Genomic DNA, 18378 nt, shown 5'->3' on the forward strand with positions numbered 1-18378 from the left:
TTGAAGAGAAAAAAGGAGCAGGTGGAGCCCGACCGACTGACTATCAAAAGTGATAGGTTGTTAGGTGTGCGACATTCCAATTGTTGGTGATGTTCTTGCCCTCTGGTGTTTGTAGTTGGTATGCTCATTTGCCAATGACTTTGATGATTATGTAGGGTCTCTCCTAAGTGGGACCAAGCTTGCTAGCACTTGGCACCTTTGTGTTTTGGAAGACCTGTCACAAAACCAAATCGCCAACTTTGAAGATTCTTGCTCGGACATTCTTGTTGTAGTGTTAGGCTACCTTTTGTTGGTGTGTAGCAATGTGGATCAACGTTTAGTCTCGTAGCTCGTCGGTGAGGTCGAGGTTGTGGCAAAGTTATTGACTGTTGCCATCTTCTTTTGTCCACTAGAGTCATGCCGAGGGACATCCTACTTCTACGGGGATGACGAATTTCAAGCTGTAAGCCAACGAGAAGGGTGTTTCTCTAATTGATGATCGTGCGGTGGTGCGGTAGGACCATAGTACTCTAGGAAGTTCGTCCGCCCAAACACCTTTAGCTTTTTGTAGTCTCTTCTTCAATGTTTGGAGAGTGGTTTTATTCAAGGGTTCGGCTTGTCCATTAGCTTGAGGGTATCGAGATGTGGAGAAGCTCAGTTTGATGTTCCATGTCCTATAGAAGTCTTGGAAGCCAGAACTGACAAACTAGGAGCTGTTGTCTGTGACTATCTCCTTAGGTTGGCTGAACTGGCAAATGATGTTCTTCCAGATGAAGTTTTTAACTTCTCGATCTCCAATTTGGGCGAAGACTTCCACTTCTATCCATTTAGTGAAGTAGTCGGTGACCACAAGCATATACACTCGTTACCCTGACGTGGTTGGTAGCTTTCCGACGATATCAATTCCCCACTTCATGAAGGGCCATGGAGTGATTATAGAGCTGAGCCGCTTCGGCGGAAGGTGTGAAACTTTGGAGAAGCGTTGGCAGCTGTCGCACTCCTTAGCGTATTTGGCTGTGTCGGAGCACATGGTGGGCCAGTAGTAGCCGGCTGTCAATGCCCTGTTTGCGAGACTTCGCCCCCCGGTGTGATTGCCACACTCGCCTTCGTAGAGCTCTGTGAGTATGTACTTTGCCTCTTTTGGGGCGATGCATTTGAGGTATGGTCCCGAGAATGATCTATTAAGTAGGCGGCCATCATAAATGGTGAACTGTGCCGCTTTGGCTCTAAGCCACTGTGCTTTATTTTTATCTTTGGGGAGTTTATTGTTCTCTAAGGACTGTAGGATGGGTGTCATCCACGAATTGTCCGAGCTGACTAGGGTGACTTTGGTCGGGCCCAGAGCAATTGCTGATGTCTGTAAATGTACCAATGGGATCGTTGTTGGCCATTCAGCCTTAAGAGCTAAGCTGATGCTGGCGAGAGCGTCTGCATGGGAGTTTTTGGTCCTCGGGACCTGGCTGATCGTGCATTCTTTGAAAGATGACTGGAGTCCTTTGGCTATGGTCAGGTACAAGTTCATCTTGGTGTCCCGTGCCTAATAGGAGCCCTGGAGTTGGTTTACCACCAGTTCCGAATCCAATTTCACTTGTATCTTTTTAATCCTCATTCCTTTGGCCAACGAGAGTCCGGCAATCAGTGCCTCGTACTCGACTTCATTGTTGGTTGCTTTGAAGCCGCACCAAACGGCTTGGTGCGGAATGTCTCCCTCTAGGGAGGTTAGTACCAGACCTATGCCACTACTGTTGGCATTACTTGAGTCGTTCACTGCCAAGGTCCATTTCAAAAGTGTGTGGTCAGTCAGGCATAAGAGTTATTTTTTCGCCTGAAGGGAGGTGTTAGGTGCGAAGTTGGCAATGAAGTCAGCTGGTGCTTGAGACTTAATGGTGGTGTGGGGTTGGAAGGAGATATCGAACTCGCTTAATTCCATTGCTTATTGAATGAGCCGATTCGAGAGATCCGGTATATGCAATATCCTTTTCAATGGGTAGGATGTAAGACTGTTATAGGGTGGCATTGAAAATACGGTCGCAACTTTCGGGCGGCTGTGATCAGAGCGAGGGCCAGCTTATTGAGTTGGTTGTACCGACTCTTGGCGTCGAGAAGAGATTTGTTGGTATAGTAGACTGGGAGTTGCCTTCCTTCTTCCTCTCGGATCAGGATTGTCGATGTGGATGACTCCGATATTGCCAGGTAGGAGAAAAGAGGTTCACCTATCTTTGGCTTGGAGAATAGTGGGGGCGACGTTAGGTACCACTTCAGTTGGACCAATGCTTCTTCGCATTCCTTCGTCCATTCAAACTTTTTTGACTTCCTAAGTGCCATGAAGAAGAGATGGCATTTTTTCGCAAACTTAGAGATGAAGCGGCTCAAGGCGACTATCCTTCCTGTGAGGTGTTGAATGTCTTTTATGATGGTTGGAGAGGGGATTCATAGGACTACCTCGATTTGGTCTAGATTGGCTTTGATGTCGCGCTGTGTCACCATATATTCGAGGAACTTCCCCGAGGATACGCCAAATGAGCATTTGGTTAGATTTAGCTTCATGTTGTATTTTTGCAACACCTCGAAGGCCTGCCAAAGGTGCTAGAGGTGTTGTTCGGCGATCAGTGATTTTACCAGCATGTCATCGATGTAGACCTCCATGGAGTCTCCAGGCAAGTTGGAGAACATTTTGTTCACTAGTCACTAGTAGGTGGCCCCGACGTTCTTCAGGCTGAACGGCATCACTTTGTAGCAATATATGTCTCGCTCTATGATGAAGGCATTAGTATTCTCCTGATCATCTAGGTGCATTAGTATTTGGTTGTATCCGGAGAAGGCGTCTATGAAGCTGAGCAGTTCTTGTCTGGCTGTGGCATCCACTAACATATCTATGTGGCAGAGTGGGAAGGAGTCTTTTGGACAGGCCTTGTTCAGGTCGGTGAAGTCGATGCAAACTCTCCATTTTCCGTTCTTCTTTTTCACTACCACTACGTTTGCCAACCAATCTAGGTATTGAACCTCTCAAACCGAGCCGTTTCCAAGCAGTTTCTCCACCTCTTTGCTGATCACTTTGTTTCTCTCTAGGGCAAAATCTTCTTCTCTTCTGTCTTACGGGAGGGACGCTCGGGTCGACATTTAGTCGGTGCATTATGGCCTCGGGGTCGATCCCGATCATATCGGAGTGAGACCAAGCAAAGCAATCTTGATTCTTCTCCAGGAAGTCGATCAACTTTCTGCGGATGTCAGGTGAGAGCAGAGCCTCTATTTGAGTCTTTCGGTCCAGAAACTCTGAGTGTATCTGGACCTCATCTAACTCCTCTATTATTAGTTGGTTCAGCTCTATTTGTCCAACTGAAGGTGTCTATAGTTGCTACAAGGTGTCACGGTTCGGTTTGAAGGCGTTTTGGTAGCAATCTCTGGAAGGTTTTTGGTTTCCTTTTATCTCTTTGATGCCCCACTTGGTGGGAAATCTGATTGTCTGGTAAAAGGTCGAGGGTACAGCTCGCGTGCTATGAATCCATGGCCAACTAAGGATCATGTTGTAGGGAGAAGGGGCGTCCAATATCATAAAGGTTGTTTGTTGGTTAATCCCTTCGGCATAGATTGGTAGGGCAATTTCTCCCAAGGTGTATCTTTGTTCCGAACTGAATCCCACGAGAAGCGTTGGGTGGCGATTGATGCTAGACTCCTCTAGCCCTATCACCTTGAATGCTTCGAGGAACATGATATTAGTAGAGGAGCCGAGATCTATCAGTATTCTTCTAACAATGATGTTGGCAATCTGGAGGGTGACCACGAGCTCATCGTATGGGGATTCAATAGTGTTGTCGCCTCTTATCCATGAATTCAATAGTCAGGTTGGTAGCTCTTTGTTATGGCGGTCTAGAGTGTTAAAACTGTGAGTTGGCTGCAGCTTGGGCATGGCGCTTCGCTGCGGAGTAGCTATCTCCATTGACTTCCGATCCGCCCAAAATGACCCTGCACATTGCATCTGCTAGAGAGGCTTTTGTAGCAGAGTAACCTGGCAATCTCTGTTGGTTAGTGTGTTTTTTCCCTTGTCCATCAAGAACTTGCGGAGGTGTCCTCTCTTCAGTAGCTCGGCGACTTCGAGGCAAAGTGCAATGCAATCGACGGTGTTATGGCTATGATCTCCGTGAAATTCGCACCATTTGGTGGTGTCTCATTTGGCTCCGGGGTGTTTCAGCTTGGCTGGCCATCTGACCACATTTCCCATCTCCTTGTCACCGCTACCACTTCAGGTGGCTTAATATTAAGGTTATAATCAGGTAGCTTATACTTGGGTGGCGTGTGGGGTTTGTTGTTTCGAGCCGAATGATGGTTCAACTGGCGCCTGTTGTCTCGAACGAAAACTTTTCTGACTGGGTAGGGCTCTACTGGTCTCGTGTCTTGCCGTTTATCGAGGCGTCGAGTGCGGCAATCCTTGTGGGTGCTCTATCTGGCTCAATGAGCCTTATCTTCCTCCCACATTATCTCAACCCGCAGCCTCCTTACAAGTGTCCACTTCAAGGAGCATCCCATTATAAACTTGTCGCCAGTAAAATCAACCAAAAAAGACCAAAGACAATTTATGAATAAAATGTCTGGGAGTCAAACATCCAACCAATTAGTGAAAGCAAATATGCAATAATGATATTGAAGCCAAAGTTTAGCAATAAAAATCATATTTCAAAAATTGCAAAAAATGGGAAAAATTGTGTTTTGGTCTAGAGTAATGTTACACTTATAATGAAATCTTACAAAGATCTTCATACAAAGAGATGTGGCAAAAATTGAATGGAAGAACGAATATAATGAGTTTGACTTTTTGTTTCACTTTTTTGTCACTCCATTTTGTATGAAAATCTTTTTAAGTATAGTATTATTGTTTGGTTTAACATAAACCATGTTAAACAACTAATATAAGTTCGGTAGTATTTACAAGATTTTTGTCTTCAACTTCAATTTTGTTTATTAAAAGATGTGTTGTGACCTAGGAAAAGATACCGGAGAGACTTGAAAATATAAAAGTATGAAAAGGTCTCCAAAAAGTGTAAAAAGGCAGCAAAGAAAAACTTGGAGAGGTGATCGAATCCTGATGTTTGCATAAGAAGCAATCTTGATCTGTTTTGGACGATTTATATGGTGTTTAGATACTAATTTCGTGGTTGTAGTGTTTGGGAATGATTGGATATAATGTTTTAAGTAATTCAATAGATAGCGAATCAATTAGATTTTTGGTGTATTAAAAAATTTGGTGAATGATTTCATGATACGTTGTGTAGAGGCTTGGAGATAAGTGATATAGTTTCTATTAAATAGATAAATAGAATAGATAATTAATAGGATCATTTAGTACACCCCCACAGGTTTCGCCTGAAATTTAAGCACCTGCTAGTTTTGTTATTACATAGCTAACCCCTTTTTTACGGACCGTTAAAATTTACTGTTAAAAATCAAAATGTTGAAACTGTAAAATGACATTTTCAACCTTCATTATAAATATAAACATAATTTTATCTATTATTTTTCAAAATGAAATTTAATTTTTTTTTTTTTCTGCCCCTCAAACAGATTTCTAATTTTTTTTTTTCTCGCCCACCAAACGAAATGCTCAATTTTTTTTTTTTCTCTTCAAACAAAAATTCTGTAACTAATTTTTTTCTTTCCCCACCAAACCTAATTCGTAATTTTTTTCCCTTCAAACGAAAATTCTATAACTATTTTTTTTTTCTTTCCCCACCAAGCAAAACAATCAATTTTGTTTCTTCTCCAATAAACAAATTTGTACCAATTTTGTTTCTTCCCCGAATCACGAGTTATTCATTTGATAATAAAAGCTTGTCTTCTTTGATTACCATAAAATGCGATTGATACGCAAAAACCCACGTTACAATCCCAACAGCATTAATTTCATCGTCGAAACAAAATCCTCTGATTCGTGCACCCAGCAGCCCAGTTGAATAACCCCTAACTGAGCACAAATTGGCTAACACGCTAACAGAAAGTAGAGTTTGAATTTATGCCCAAATGTCTCATCAAATAAACAACCCAGTTGCTTCCGTAAATACTATATTTCTTTCATACCTCCAAATTTCCGCCGTTGGAGGGTCGGCTGACCAGATCCGGAGGGAGGACCAAAGACCCAAAGAAAGAAGAAGAAAGAGAAGAGGAGGGAGAGATGACGAAAAAGAAGATGAAGGAGAAGTGGCTGGCCACATATGGAAAAAAGAGAAAGAAGAAGATCGCGAAGAGAAGAAGAAGAAAGAGATCATTATGAAATTATTTATGTTACTTTAAACTTATTATTTCGTCTTAAAATAAGTTCATTTACATGCATAAGAAACCAAAGTTTGTGCTTTAACTGTAACAATTCTATTTTAGTAGTCCATAAGTAAACATATTTATTTTATTAAATCATATACAAATGTTATGTTGAATAATTTATATTTTTCATTCATTTGTTATATTATTTATAATTAATGACAAGACCCTTTGGATCTCCTTCTATATGATTTTTGGAGAAGACTTGTTCAGTTCAAAATAATAAACAGTAAACGTTCAACATTATATAATATCTTCTAATTCTCTTTTCTGGGTTTTTTCATCTTTTATTTGAAAGTTACTCTTCTTTATATTCATGTACGGATCACTTTTTTCGATTTATGAGTTGATTTTATGTTATCATCCACGACGGGTGTAAGACATTTTATTTGTATTTTTTCCTCGAATTCTAAAAAAATATAGATTTTTGTATGAAAATCACTGCAAATTAATATCGAATCTACATTAAATTGTGATTTTCAATTATATACAGATCACTTGTTCACACCTGTCTGAACTTAATAAGCAAATATTTCATATTTTCTCATGGATATCACTTTTTAGTTTATTTAATTTTTAATTTTTTTCCTTAAATTTGGATTTTATCACCTGAAAAAAATATATGAATACACATTAAATTGTGATTTTGGTTTTACATAAGAAAAGAATTCAATATTGATTTGAAATAATTGAATTGTGATTTTGGTTTTACATATTAATGGAGTAAATGGGGTGATGATTTACTTTGGTTCTTCATTATCTTTAGCATTTTCTAATTTATTAAGCCTTAATTGTTGCCATTTTAGATGACTTTAATTAATTTATATTTTTTCTTTGTGTTCAATTAATTAGCCTATTCGTTTTCGAGAGATGGGAAAAAAGGGGAGTGACAGTAAAGAGAGTATTTAAATCATCTGCTAATAGAGAATTACCAGTGAGAAAGGTAATTAATTTTTATTTTGACTTCTAATTTAAGCAATGATTTGATGTTTTGAGTACTAATTACGCAATTTAATATTTTGTTTATGTTCCTCTTTCTTTACGACTTGTTCTTTCTGGCTAATTATATTCCTTACTTTAATAATTATTATTATTTATTTCACTTTAACCCTACACCTAAATAGTAATTTCCAGATATATCAGCCAAAATTTATGGTATTAAATTATTACATTTTAATATTTTGTTTTCCCAAATTTGTAGTGTAGCATTTTAATACAAGTAAACATGTTAGCCATAAATCATAAATGTGATAGAAATTAGCTATCGTTAGATCACGTGTATTGATATTCAGAATTTTGAATATCTTTTTTTTTTTTTTCATAAAAAATCTCAACCATTACTCTCTTATTATATTAATGTAAATTAAAGTTAGAGTTAAACCGATAATATTACAAACAATAAAGATTGATTCACAACCTAATTTTATAAAGTTTTTTTCACAATCCCAACGCGACAGTTCGCAATTGGATAGACGAATTCATTACAAACTGTCACGTCGGGGTTGTGAGAAAAAATTTACGAGATTGAATTATAAATGTAGTATTACTCTACTACAAATCGATATTTACTTAAAGTTGTAAAGATTTGAAACATGTGAATTAGAGCATCTCTAATTATCTTCTTTATTTTAAAGAGCATATTTTATATAAATAAAAAACACTTTTATAAATTTTTAGATATAAATAACAAAATTTCATATATACTTACATGTATATGTATCACATCATTTGTGCGCCTTTTTTTTCTTTCTTCAAAGAATTATAATGCCTAGATGCCCAACAAACAAACTAGTTTTGTCTCTGACGAATTCAGTGCATTTGCGTTTTATATGGTAGACATCGAGAAGCTAGACGCGGAGGTTCAAACTTTAAGATGTGCATCCTCTTTTCGGCAGAGCCGTTTACTCTGGACTACGTTGGCCGATCAACTAAGTCCAGTCTACTAATTATTTCCTTCTTGTAATTTTTAACCATCTTTTTTCTAATGTAAATGACGTCAACAGATGAAAGCTACAGGAAGAATGTTTTCAATTACATCTTCTATTTGTTCTTCCATTTCACAACTAATTGAACTAATCTGGTGGATTAGTGAACAAAACTAACAATAAGAAGCTAAGATCATGAATTCTGTGGAGAAGTATTTATTTGCTTGGTGTTTTAGTTGGCTGCAAGAATCCAAAATAGCTTACCTGAGTCTGCCATTAGAGTTGTACAAACATGATTTATTTATTTATTTTTATTTTTTATCTATATTTTCATTACATGTTATCTATGAAACTGCGGCGTTTTATGTTTAATAATTCATATTACAAACATAATATCGGAAGATTTACATTCAGTGATTAAAAATCTGGGTTTTTTTTTTTTTTTCCCTTCTTATTCTTGTCTTTGATTTTATGGAAATATATTCAATGTAATAGTGAATAGTCTACGGTCAAAATTGGGCAGCAATTAGCCGTATTGGAAACATACGGTTGGATGAACTCCTTTTTGGGAAGAGCAAATGTTTGTTTAGTTTTCGATGCTGAAGAGTGAAGACCAATCCCATGAGCTTATTATTGGTCAAAAGAAATTAAAAAATGTCATATATTAAAAAGAAATTATACAGGTTTTATAAATTAACGAGTATTTTTCTATCGATAAATAGATTTTTTGTACTTTTTATTAATAAAAGTATTCATTTATTAATATAAATAAAATTTATGTTTTTTTTTTGTTTGATTTTTCAAAAAAGTATTCTCAAATTGATAATAATCTTAACTGATGTTAATGCCTTGTAGACTTGGATTACAAGATCAAAAGATTTTTATAACATACTATGGTATTAAATATCTTATAGATCTAATCTTTGAACTGTTCATTTGGTCATAGGAAATTACAATACTGAATTCTGCCCGGCAATGTTACTAGGCCAACACCATACAATGAAATGTCAAGTGGCTCATGGGTAGACCTAGCAAAACGGGCGGGTGGGTCGGGTACGAGCCAAAAACGGGTAGATCTAAATGGACCCTAAAAATTGGACTTGGACCCTACCCTATGTGGGTATGGGTGGACCCGCGGGTATCTATATTGTTCGCTTCAGCTTTGAATTTCGACAGTTACACCCTCGTAATTTTTGCAGTTTTCATTTTTTACAATCACACCCCCATAATCAACTATTACAAATCAAATTCAATTCACCACAAAAGTTCACAACCAACTCAATTTCTCATCAATTTAAGACCAGCAAGCATACAGTCTATAGAAAAAAAATAAAAAAAAATTCAATCCAATGAAGTTATGTCATTTTCTCATTAAATACTTTGATCGACTCTAAGCTATAATTGCTTCAATTGAAAACATCATAAATTGATAAATCAAAGGGCCTATCATTCAAGTAAAGTAATAGAAAACTTTAGTGATTCAGACCAATAACCAATTCAGGTTTTAAATAATGGTTTTGATTTTGTGTTTTGTTAAATTGGATTGCGATAAACATTATCCATGTGATAATTAACCATGAAAAGATGGTTCTAAATAAAGAACCATCTTTTCATGGTTAATAGAAATGGGTGTTCATCATCAAATAACTTTAATGTTCCTTGATTTCGAAAACTTCAAATATATATCAATAAGAAAAGCTAACACCTTTGTTTTTATTTTGTATTATAGGTTTGGAGATGGACGATAGTACCTCAAGCACCCCTACAGAGCAAGATACAATTACAATTACACCAGACAATAAGCATAACTTGAAACAGACCACTATAAATACGGAACACAGTGTTAGTAGCCTAGATAATGGTGGGGAGAATGAAATCCAATTCAAAGGAGAAAGAGAGCTAAAACATCAGTGGTTTGGACAAAGTTTAAGGAGGTGGTTCTCTCGAATGGTACAAAGAAGGTAGTGTGTATCCATTGCAAAGCCAAGCTGTGTATTAATGCCACCAGAACCACCACCCAGTTTAATAGACATTTAAAACGGTGTTCAAAGAGAATAGCTTCCATGAGGCAACAACATATTACTTTTCCTGTTGTCAGTTTTGATGTTGGAACTTCTATTTTGCCTGCTTTAAGTGGAAAGTTCGACATGATGAAGATGAGGGAACTTATCACACATTGGGTGCTTATGCATGAGCATCCATTTTCAGTTATGGAGGAAGATGGCTTGAACAACATGATGAAGTATAGGATTCTCGAATGGAGTCTGGTTTCCTGTCATACCTGTAAAAATGTTTGTATAAAGGTATATGAAAGTGAGAAAGTGAAGTTGAAGACGTTGTTGAAGAATGTGACAAATATTAGTTTGACTACAGATTTATGGAATTCCGGCAATCAGAAGATGAAGTATGTGGTGCTCACTGGGCATTTGATAGATGGTAATTGGAGGATGAATAGACATGTCTTGAACTTTGTTCATTTACCTCCTCCTCGTATCGGTGTTGCAATTGCTGATTCCATTTCCAAGTACCTAATGGAATGGGGGATTGAAAATAAGGTGTACACTATCTTAGTGGATAACGAGTAATGATGTTGCAATCTGCAGAGTTCTAAGGGAAAATTTTGAAGTTACGGGGATCTGATTTGTGGAGGTAAATTGTTTAATGTAAGATGTTTTGCCCATATCTTAAACATCACTATTCAAGATGGACTTTATCAGATTAGGCATATCATTGACGACATCCATGAGAGTGTCTTATACATCAATGCTTTAGAGAGTAGGATTAAGGTTTTTTTTTTTTTTTTTTTTGAGATTGTTCAACAACTTAAATTTCCTTTTGGGAAGCTTATTCTACATTTTAAAACAAGATGGAATTCGACATATGAAATGTTGGTAGCAATTAAGTTCAAAAAAGTTTTTCCCTGATTGAAAGAAAGGGATAAAAGTTATCATTATTGTCTGCAAGATGAGGATTGAGAGAAAATGGAGAAAATGTGGGACATTTTAAAGGTTTTTAGTGGTACAACTAATCTCATTTCAGGGAGTGATTATCCGACATCTAATTTATTTCTAAATGAGGTGTGTCTAGAGAAAATGATGTTGGATAGTAAGAGTAAAGACGAAGATGACTTTATTAGAAACATGGTAAGAAAGATGAAGGAGAAGTTTGATAAGTATTGGGGGGAATGTAATGTGTTGATGTTTGTGGGTGCTGTATTGGATCCTCGGTTGAAAATGAGGGTAATTTAGTGGGCATTCCCTAAGATGTATTCTGAGTTAGAAGCCCGGGCAAATACTGTAACTGTTTGGGATGCATTGTATGAGCTATATGAGGAGTATGTTAAAGCTAATAAAGCTTATACTATTGCCTGTGGGCCTCCAATAGTAGGGGATGGAGTTGGAGCCGTTGGTGAGGAGGCAACTGTTGTGGGAGCCGTAAGTTGGGATGATTTTAGCAATTTTTTGGATGTGGTTGAGATTATTAAGCCAAGTAAGTCTAAGTTGGATTGTTATTTGTGAGAGGGGTGTCATAAGTGCGTGGGGGATCGTGAGGCATTCGATGCTTTACAATGGTGGAAGGCAAATTCAACCAAGTACCCTATATTGTCTATGATGGCTCATGAGATACTAGCCATCCTAATCACTACGGTTGCTTCAAAGTCTACATTCAGTGCCGAGAGTAAGGTTATTGACATTTATCGAGCTTCTTTGTCTCCCGACACAGTGGAAATGCTCATATGTGGATGAGATTGGTGTCGATCTTTGAACAGAGTGAAGAAAGGGTGCTAAGTAGGTTCCATTGATTCTATTTTTTGTGCAACTCAATAGTTACAATTACTTTATGTTAACCTAAATTTAATTTTTATTTCTTTTTTCATTTCAGAAAGAGCAAGACCACTTGGAGATTATTCTTCCTATCCCGTCAATTGATGGGAATCAGTAGATAGGAATTAGTAGATTGTTTGATTCCCTTGCATGCCATTGGCTGTGGCAGCAGGATTGTGTAGGTTTGACTTGATTGATTTTTTGTTTGGTTCGCATATTCATCTTTATGTACTTATGTACTTCACTTGTTTTCATGGGTGGGGCAAGAATGGTTTTGGGATGTAGTTGCCCAACATATAGCCATATTTTGATGAAACATTATATTTTGATGTTTTGGGATTAAATTTGTATATAGTCCCCTTTTTGTTTTGATGAAAGATGAATTAAGTAAAGTGAACCAAACAAAAACATTAGTTCACATCACTTAATTTGTTGTAACAGAACCAGTCTGGTAAATGGTAAATAGTATGATGAAATGATTATTGTTGAGATTGAGTTGTTTGCCAAATACATGAAGGCTTAGTTGTTGTGTTTGCCAAATAGGTTGTGGGATTGAAATGGAAAGCTTGGCATCTAATATATTTGTAACGGTCCCGTATGACGCAGCGGAACAAAAAAAAATATATAACAGGATCGTTTACATGACCAAGATCAAGGGTATGATTTTACAATTTATATTAAAAAATCTGCATAATTAACATGAGTTAAGAGAACAAACGCACGATAAAGCTCCTCCAAATTTTTCGACGAACGTTTTGCTACCGATCCAAGTGTAGGATCGAACCTGCGTAGTCCACACGAAGACAATCTTAAAAGAACCAAAGGGATTTGCCGATCCTTTTTGGCTTCAAGATTAAGAAGAAAACAAAATCATGGATTTGATTTTAGGCACTTGGTGTTCCTGCCGTGGGAGAAGCAAAAAGGGCTGCTGTGTGTATTTTTCTTTTGAAGAAATCAATTCATGTCTTTAATTAACACACACACTTTTCTTTTATAGTTAATCATTTGCCCTAATCCCATACGGATAGGCTTGGGCTCCAACCCAAACGCCCCATGTTGCCAAACACTCCCAATTTGATTTATTTTAATTTCCATCATTATCTCAATAAAATCAATTAATATATATATATATATATATATATATATATATTAACATTAAAAATAATGATAATATATTTAAATAGGTGCGAACACATATTTAAACGTAATTTCACTTATTTAATTTTTCTAACAAATTAAATAAAGCTACGACCTCAGCAAATTTAATTGCACTGTGAAATTACCAAATACCCTTTCGCCTTAAAGACGAAAATGCCCTTCTTTCTTCTTGCATCTTAAATTGTCTTCTATGTGTGTGACCCTTAGGCTCCTCATCATATCGGCAGTGTATAGTATTGCGATTAACACCAATTAATCGCTCATCATACACAGACCAAGATTGGCCCCTAGCAAGGCATCATGGCCACCCATAGATTCGGATTCAGCAAAGTAGCTACTGTCAAGCATATGGTTACCGTGCAATTCGATCCTTTCATCATACGTTATCTCGACGAGATGAAGCATAGAAGTAGTGTCAACCTTCGGTTACTCTCGATATTATTATTCAGTTTCTGGACCAATGACCCTATTATAACTGGATAGAGCAACAACTCATCCCACTGTGGCCACAATTTTAGTGTCATTGCCATATACTGAATTGCGCCGTGAGATAACTTTTCTCCCGTACCGGGAGTGATAAATCCTCTGTCAATCCACCATAGTCTTGATACACTCCTTGATGTAGCCAATCACCACCGTATTGACAACTCTGATAAGAACTCGTATACTAGTGTCAACTACACCAATCGGTGCACAAGGCGCTCCGTGATCTCAAGTCTAAGGATCACATGCACCACCATCGTTAGAGATTTGTTCCATAAACACTGGGGTTACCATCCATATGGAATCCTCTGGTGGGTCATTCCAGTGAACTTGCTGTGGTGTAATCGCCTACAACAAACACACATGTGTTGCACCAGGTGTTCACCACAACCTTGCACATGAGATCAGTCACTGCCTTTCGACAGGGTCGTTCAACACTATGATAGCTTTACCGTATTATCTTGCCCTTAGTTCAGAATAATACTGGGGCTACGGACTTTCTAGAATGGCCACCATATGTGCTCATAGGGTTCTCACTTCAAGATTTGAAACACTTGATACCTTCGTCACGGTTCTACCATTCTAAGGACATATATCAACATATTGCAATAATAATGATTTATGCGATATAGAATAAAATGCCTTTTATTGATTAATGAACATTATTACAAAGAGTCAATTCTACAATAATTGATTGGTCTAGGGCATCTACTCTAACAATCTCCCACTTGCACTATAGCCAATCATTCATATTTAATACCAATGATCCAAGTGCCTGTCATGCTTCTGCTCGACAAAGGCTTTGTTAGTGGATCTGCGAGATTGTCGTCAGTATGCACTTTGCTAATCTGCACGTCTTTCCTCTCAACTATCTCTCTGATGAATGGAATCGTTTGAGTATGTGTCTGGATTTCTGATGAGACCTTGGTTTCCTGGCTTGAGCAATTGCTCCATTGTTGTCACAATAGATGTCTATAGGATCAACAATCGTAGGAACCACACTAGTTCAGTAATGAACTTCTTAATCCAGACCGCCTCCTTGGCCGCATCCACAATGCAATATACTCAGCCTCCATTGTAGAATCCGCTACAGTGCTTTGCTTGGAGCTCTTCCAGCCACTGCCGCCATTGAGACAAATACAAACCCTGATTGCGATCGATAATCATCTTTGTCCGTTTGGAAACTAGCATCACTGTATCCTCTTACAGTGAGCTCATCTTCCCCTCCATAAACCAAGACATATCTTTAGTCCTCTTCAGTACTTAAGAATATTCTTGACAGCCATCCAGTGACGCTCACCTGGATCCGATTGATATCTACCACAAGTGCTCAAGGCACATGAGACATCTCCGAGTACATAGCATGGCATACATGATGGATCCTATTGCTGATGCTTATGGGATCCTTTTCATCCTATCTCTCTCATCTTGTGTTTTAGGACACATTCCTTAGAGAGATAACACCATGTGACATCGGAAGAAATCCTTTCTTGGATTCTTCCATACTGAATCGTTTCAGTACTTTGTCAATATATGCACTCTGACTTAGCCAAGCAACCTACGCAATCTATCACATAGATCTTTATACCAGGATGTAGCCGCTTCCCTAAGTCCTTCTGAAAGCACTTGGATAACCAAGTCTTTACCGACTGCAAGTTCGGTATATCATTCCCGATCAGAAGTATGTCATCGACATACAACACTAGGAATGCTACTACGCTCCCACTCACTTTCTTGTAAACACAGGGCTCTCTTTGTTCTTATAAAACCGAATTCTTTTACGGCTTCATCAAAATGAATGTTCCACTCCTTGAAGCTTGCTTGAGTCCATAATGGATCTCTGCAACTTGCATACCTTATTAGCTTGACTATCAAGAACGAACCATCAGGTTGTGTCATATACACATCCTCCTCAAGGTTTCCGTTCAGGAAAGCAGTTTTGACATCCATTTGCCAAATCTCATAGTCATGATATGCAGCAATTGCAAGCATAATCCGGATGGATTTAATCATGGCAACCGCGAAAAGGTTTCTTCATAGTCATGCCATGAATTTGTTTGAAACCTTTGGCAACCAGCCGTGCTTTATAGTATGCACGTTGCCATCCATGTCAGTCTTCTTCTTGAAGACCCATTTACACCCTATGGGTTTTACCCCTTCAGGTGGTTCCACCAGAGACCACACTTGGTTCTGGTACATGGAGTCCATCTTAGATTTCATGCTTTAAGCCATTTAACGAAATCTGGATCCGATATAGCGTCTTCGTAGGTTCTGGGTTCACGTCTTGGTAGACCAGTACGTCACCATGTTGAGTCATGAGATAACCGTATCTTTCGGGCTCATGTCGTACTCTCCCAGATCTACGTAGCTCCTTGCTACTTGAGGTAGTTCACTTTGATCCACAATTTGTGGGTAACCTCCTCATGATGCTCAACCACTTCTTGTGGCACATCATCCCGTCCTTCGTCTAGTATACCTTGTGGTTCTAGAACTTCATCGAGTTCTACTTTTCTCCCATTTACTTCTTAGAAATATTCCTTTTCTAGGAAACCCAGATCGAGCAACAAAAATTTTGCGCTCTTCTGGGTGGTAAAATAGTATCCTTTGGTCTCCTTTGGATACCCCACAAATATACATTTACAGGATTTTAGGCCCACCTTGTTCGAAGTCAATTTCTTAACATAAGCTTCGCAACCCCAAATCCTTAATAAGATAAGTTGGGCTTTCGCCCACTCCATAGCTCATATGGAGTCTTACTATAGACCTTGACGGCACACATTTCAAAACATGAGTCGCAGTCTCTAGGGCATAACCCTAAACGATGCAGGTAATCCACTAAAACTCATCATGGACCTAACCATGTCAATAGGTCCTATTCCTCCTTTCTGACACTCCATTGTGTTGGGGTGTATAAGGAGGGGTGATTTGTGATACTACCCACATTCCTTCAGGTACTCTGAAAACCCTAAGCTTAAGTATTCACCTCCTCGATCTGACCGAAGAGCTTTAATACTTTTGCTCAACATATCTGTACTTCATTCCTGAATTCCTTGAATTTATCAAAGGCTTCAGATTTATGTCTCATAAGGTAGACATAACTATATCTACTGAAATCATCAGTAAATGTGATGAAGTATGAATATCCACCTCGCTTCAACTATTAGTGGACCCATACATCACTATGGATGATGCCTAACATTTCAGTAGCCCTTTCACTTTGTCCTGTGAGAGGAGACTTGGTCATCTTGCCTAAAAGGCATGACTCGCATACCTCAAATGACTGGAAGTCAAAAGGGGCAAAACTCCATCCCTTTGAAGTTTTGCAATGCGAGTCTATTAACATGACACAATCTACAATGCCAGAGATATGTTTGGTTTTGATCGCTATGTTTAGCTTCTTGGTTTCAATATTGAGAATATCTTTATTGTTTAAATCAAGAACATAATCTATTATATAACCTTGCAATTCCAATAGAATACCATTCAAACTAAAGGCAACAATCCATTAGATATCTCAAAATGATACCCCATATTATCCAAAGCGGATACTGAAATAATATTTCTAGAAATAGAAGGTACATGATAACAATTATGTAGTTCCAATAATAAGCCCTTAGGCAAATAAACATAAGTCGCTACAGCCAATGCAGCCACATGTGCTCCATTTCCAACTCGTAGGTCCACCTCTCCCTTGGCGAGCACTCTACTCTGCCTTAGACCTTGCACATCAGTACAAATGTGAGTACCACATCCTGTGTCAATGACCCAAGATGTTAGAGAGAAGTTAATCTCAATTTAAAAATACCTGAGTCGTAGCCTCTAACTTCTTCTTGCTTGCGAGGAAAGCCTTGCAGTGTTTCCTCCAGTGGCCAGCCTTGCCACAAAAGAACCATACCTTACCCTTCCCTATGCCACTCTCAGGCCCAAGAGCAACCTGTCCTTTAGGCTTGGGCTTAGGTTTGGACTTGGCCTTACCCTTGCCGTAACCCTTTGGTTTACTGGCAGCAACCAGCAAAACAGGCTTGGACTTTTCAAGTCCTGCTCTGCAGTCCTAAGCATGTTCAGAAGCTTTGACAGGTTTTCTCCATCGTGTTCATATTGAAATTCATTATGAACGGAGCATAAGAGTCAGGCAAGGATTGCAGAATTAAATCCATTTGTAATCTCTGCATCCAAGCCACATCCCAAAGTCTCAAGCCTCGCTATGTGCTCGACATCTGAGCACATGAGGACCACTTTGCTCCCTCAGTCGACGACTCCAAACAGTGCTTTAGACACCTTGTACCTCTCATGTCGAGCATTTGTTTCGTAAAGCTCCTTGAGATAGAATATGGAAGAAGCATCCATATCCATGCTGCTTTTACAGCATAGGTCATCGATGCTAACATCAAGCAATGAACGCTATCAACCTCATCAAGGAACTTTTGATAAGTATCCTTAACTTCCTGAGTGGCATCAGGATCAGGCTCACCATGTATGGCTTTTCAAGGATATACAATTTCTTTTCTGACTGAGTATAATCCGAAGATTACGATACCATCTAGAAATTGGATCCATCTAACCTGTTTTCTTTCTCGATTATCAGTCGCAGGTTCTAATGCTCATTTTGGTGAATCTACAATTGCAGAAAGATAAGTTAATATAAGTTCATTGTGTTTAATATGGTCTTTTATTAACCGATGCTCCCCTATTTTACTCACCAA

General features: G+C 38.3%; 1 protein-coding gene across 1 annotated transcript; it reads left to right on the top strand.

The window, feature by feature from the left end:
• Positions 1 to 10273: 10273 nt before the first annotated feature.
• Positions 10274 to 10795, top strand: LOC116130632 (zinc finger BED domain-containing protein RICESLEEPER 2-like). Its single transcript, XM_031416370.1, has one exon. The coding sequence runs from the start codon at positions 10274 to 10276 to the stop codon at positions 10793 to 10795; it is 522 nt and encodes a 173-aa protein (XP_031272230.1).
• Positions 10796 to 18378: the final 7583 nt, after the last annotated feature.

Source organism: Pistacia vera, unplaced genomic scaffold (assembly GCF_008641045.1).
Source record: "Pistacia vera cultivar Batoury unplaced genomic scaffold, PisVer_v2 Contig1060, whole genome shotgun sequence".
NCBI lineage: Eukaryota > Viridiplantae > Streptophyta > Magnoliopsida > Sapindales > Anacardiaceae > Pistacia > Pistacia vera.

Bases quoted from the DNA above. Each gene is read 5' to 3' on its own strand.
- LOC116130632 (XM_031416370.1), top strand. From the start codon at position 10,274: ATGAGGCAACAACATATTACTTTTCCTGTTGTCAGTTTTGATGTTGGA.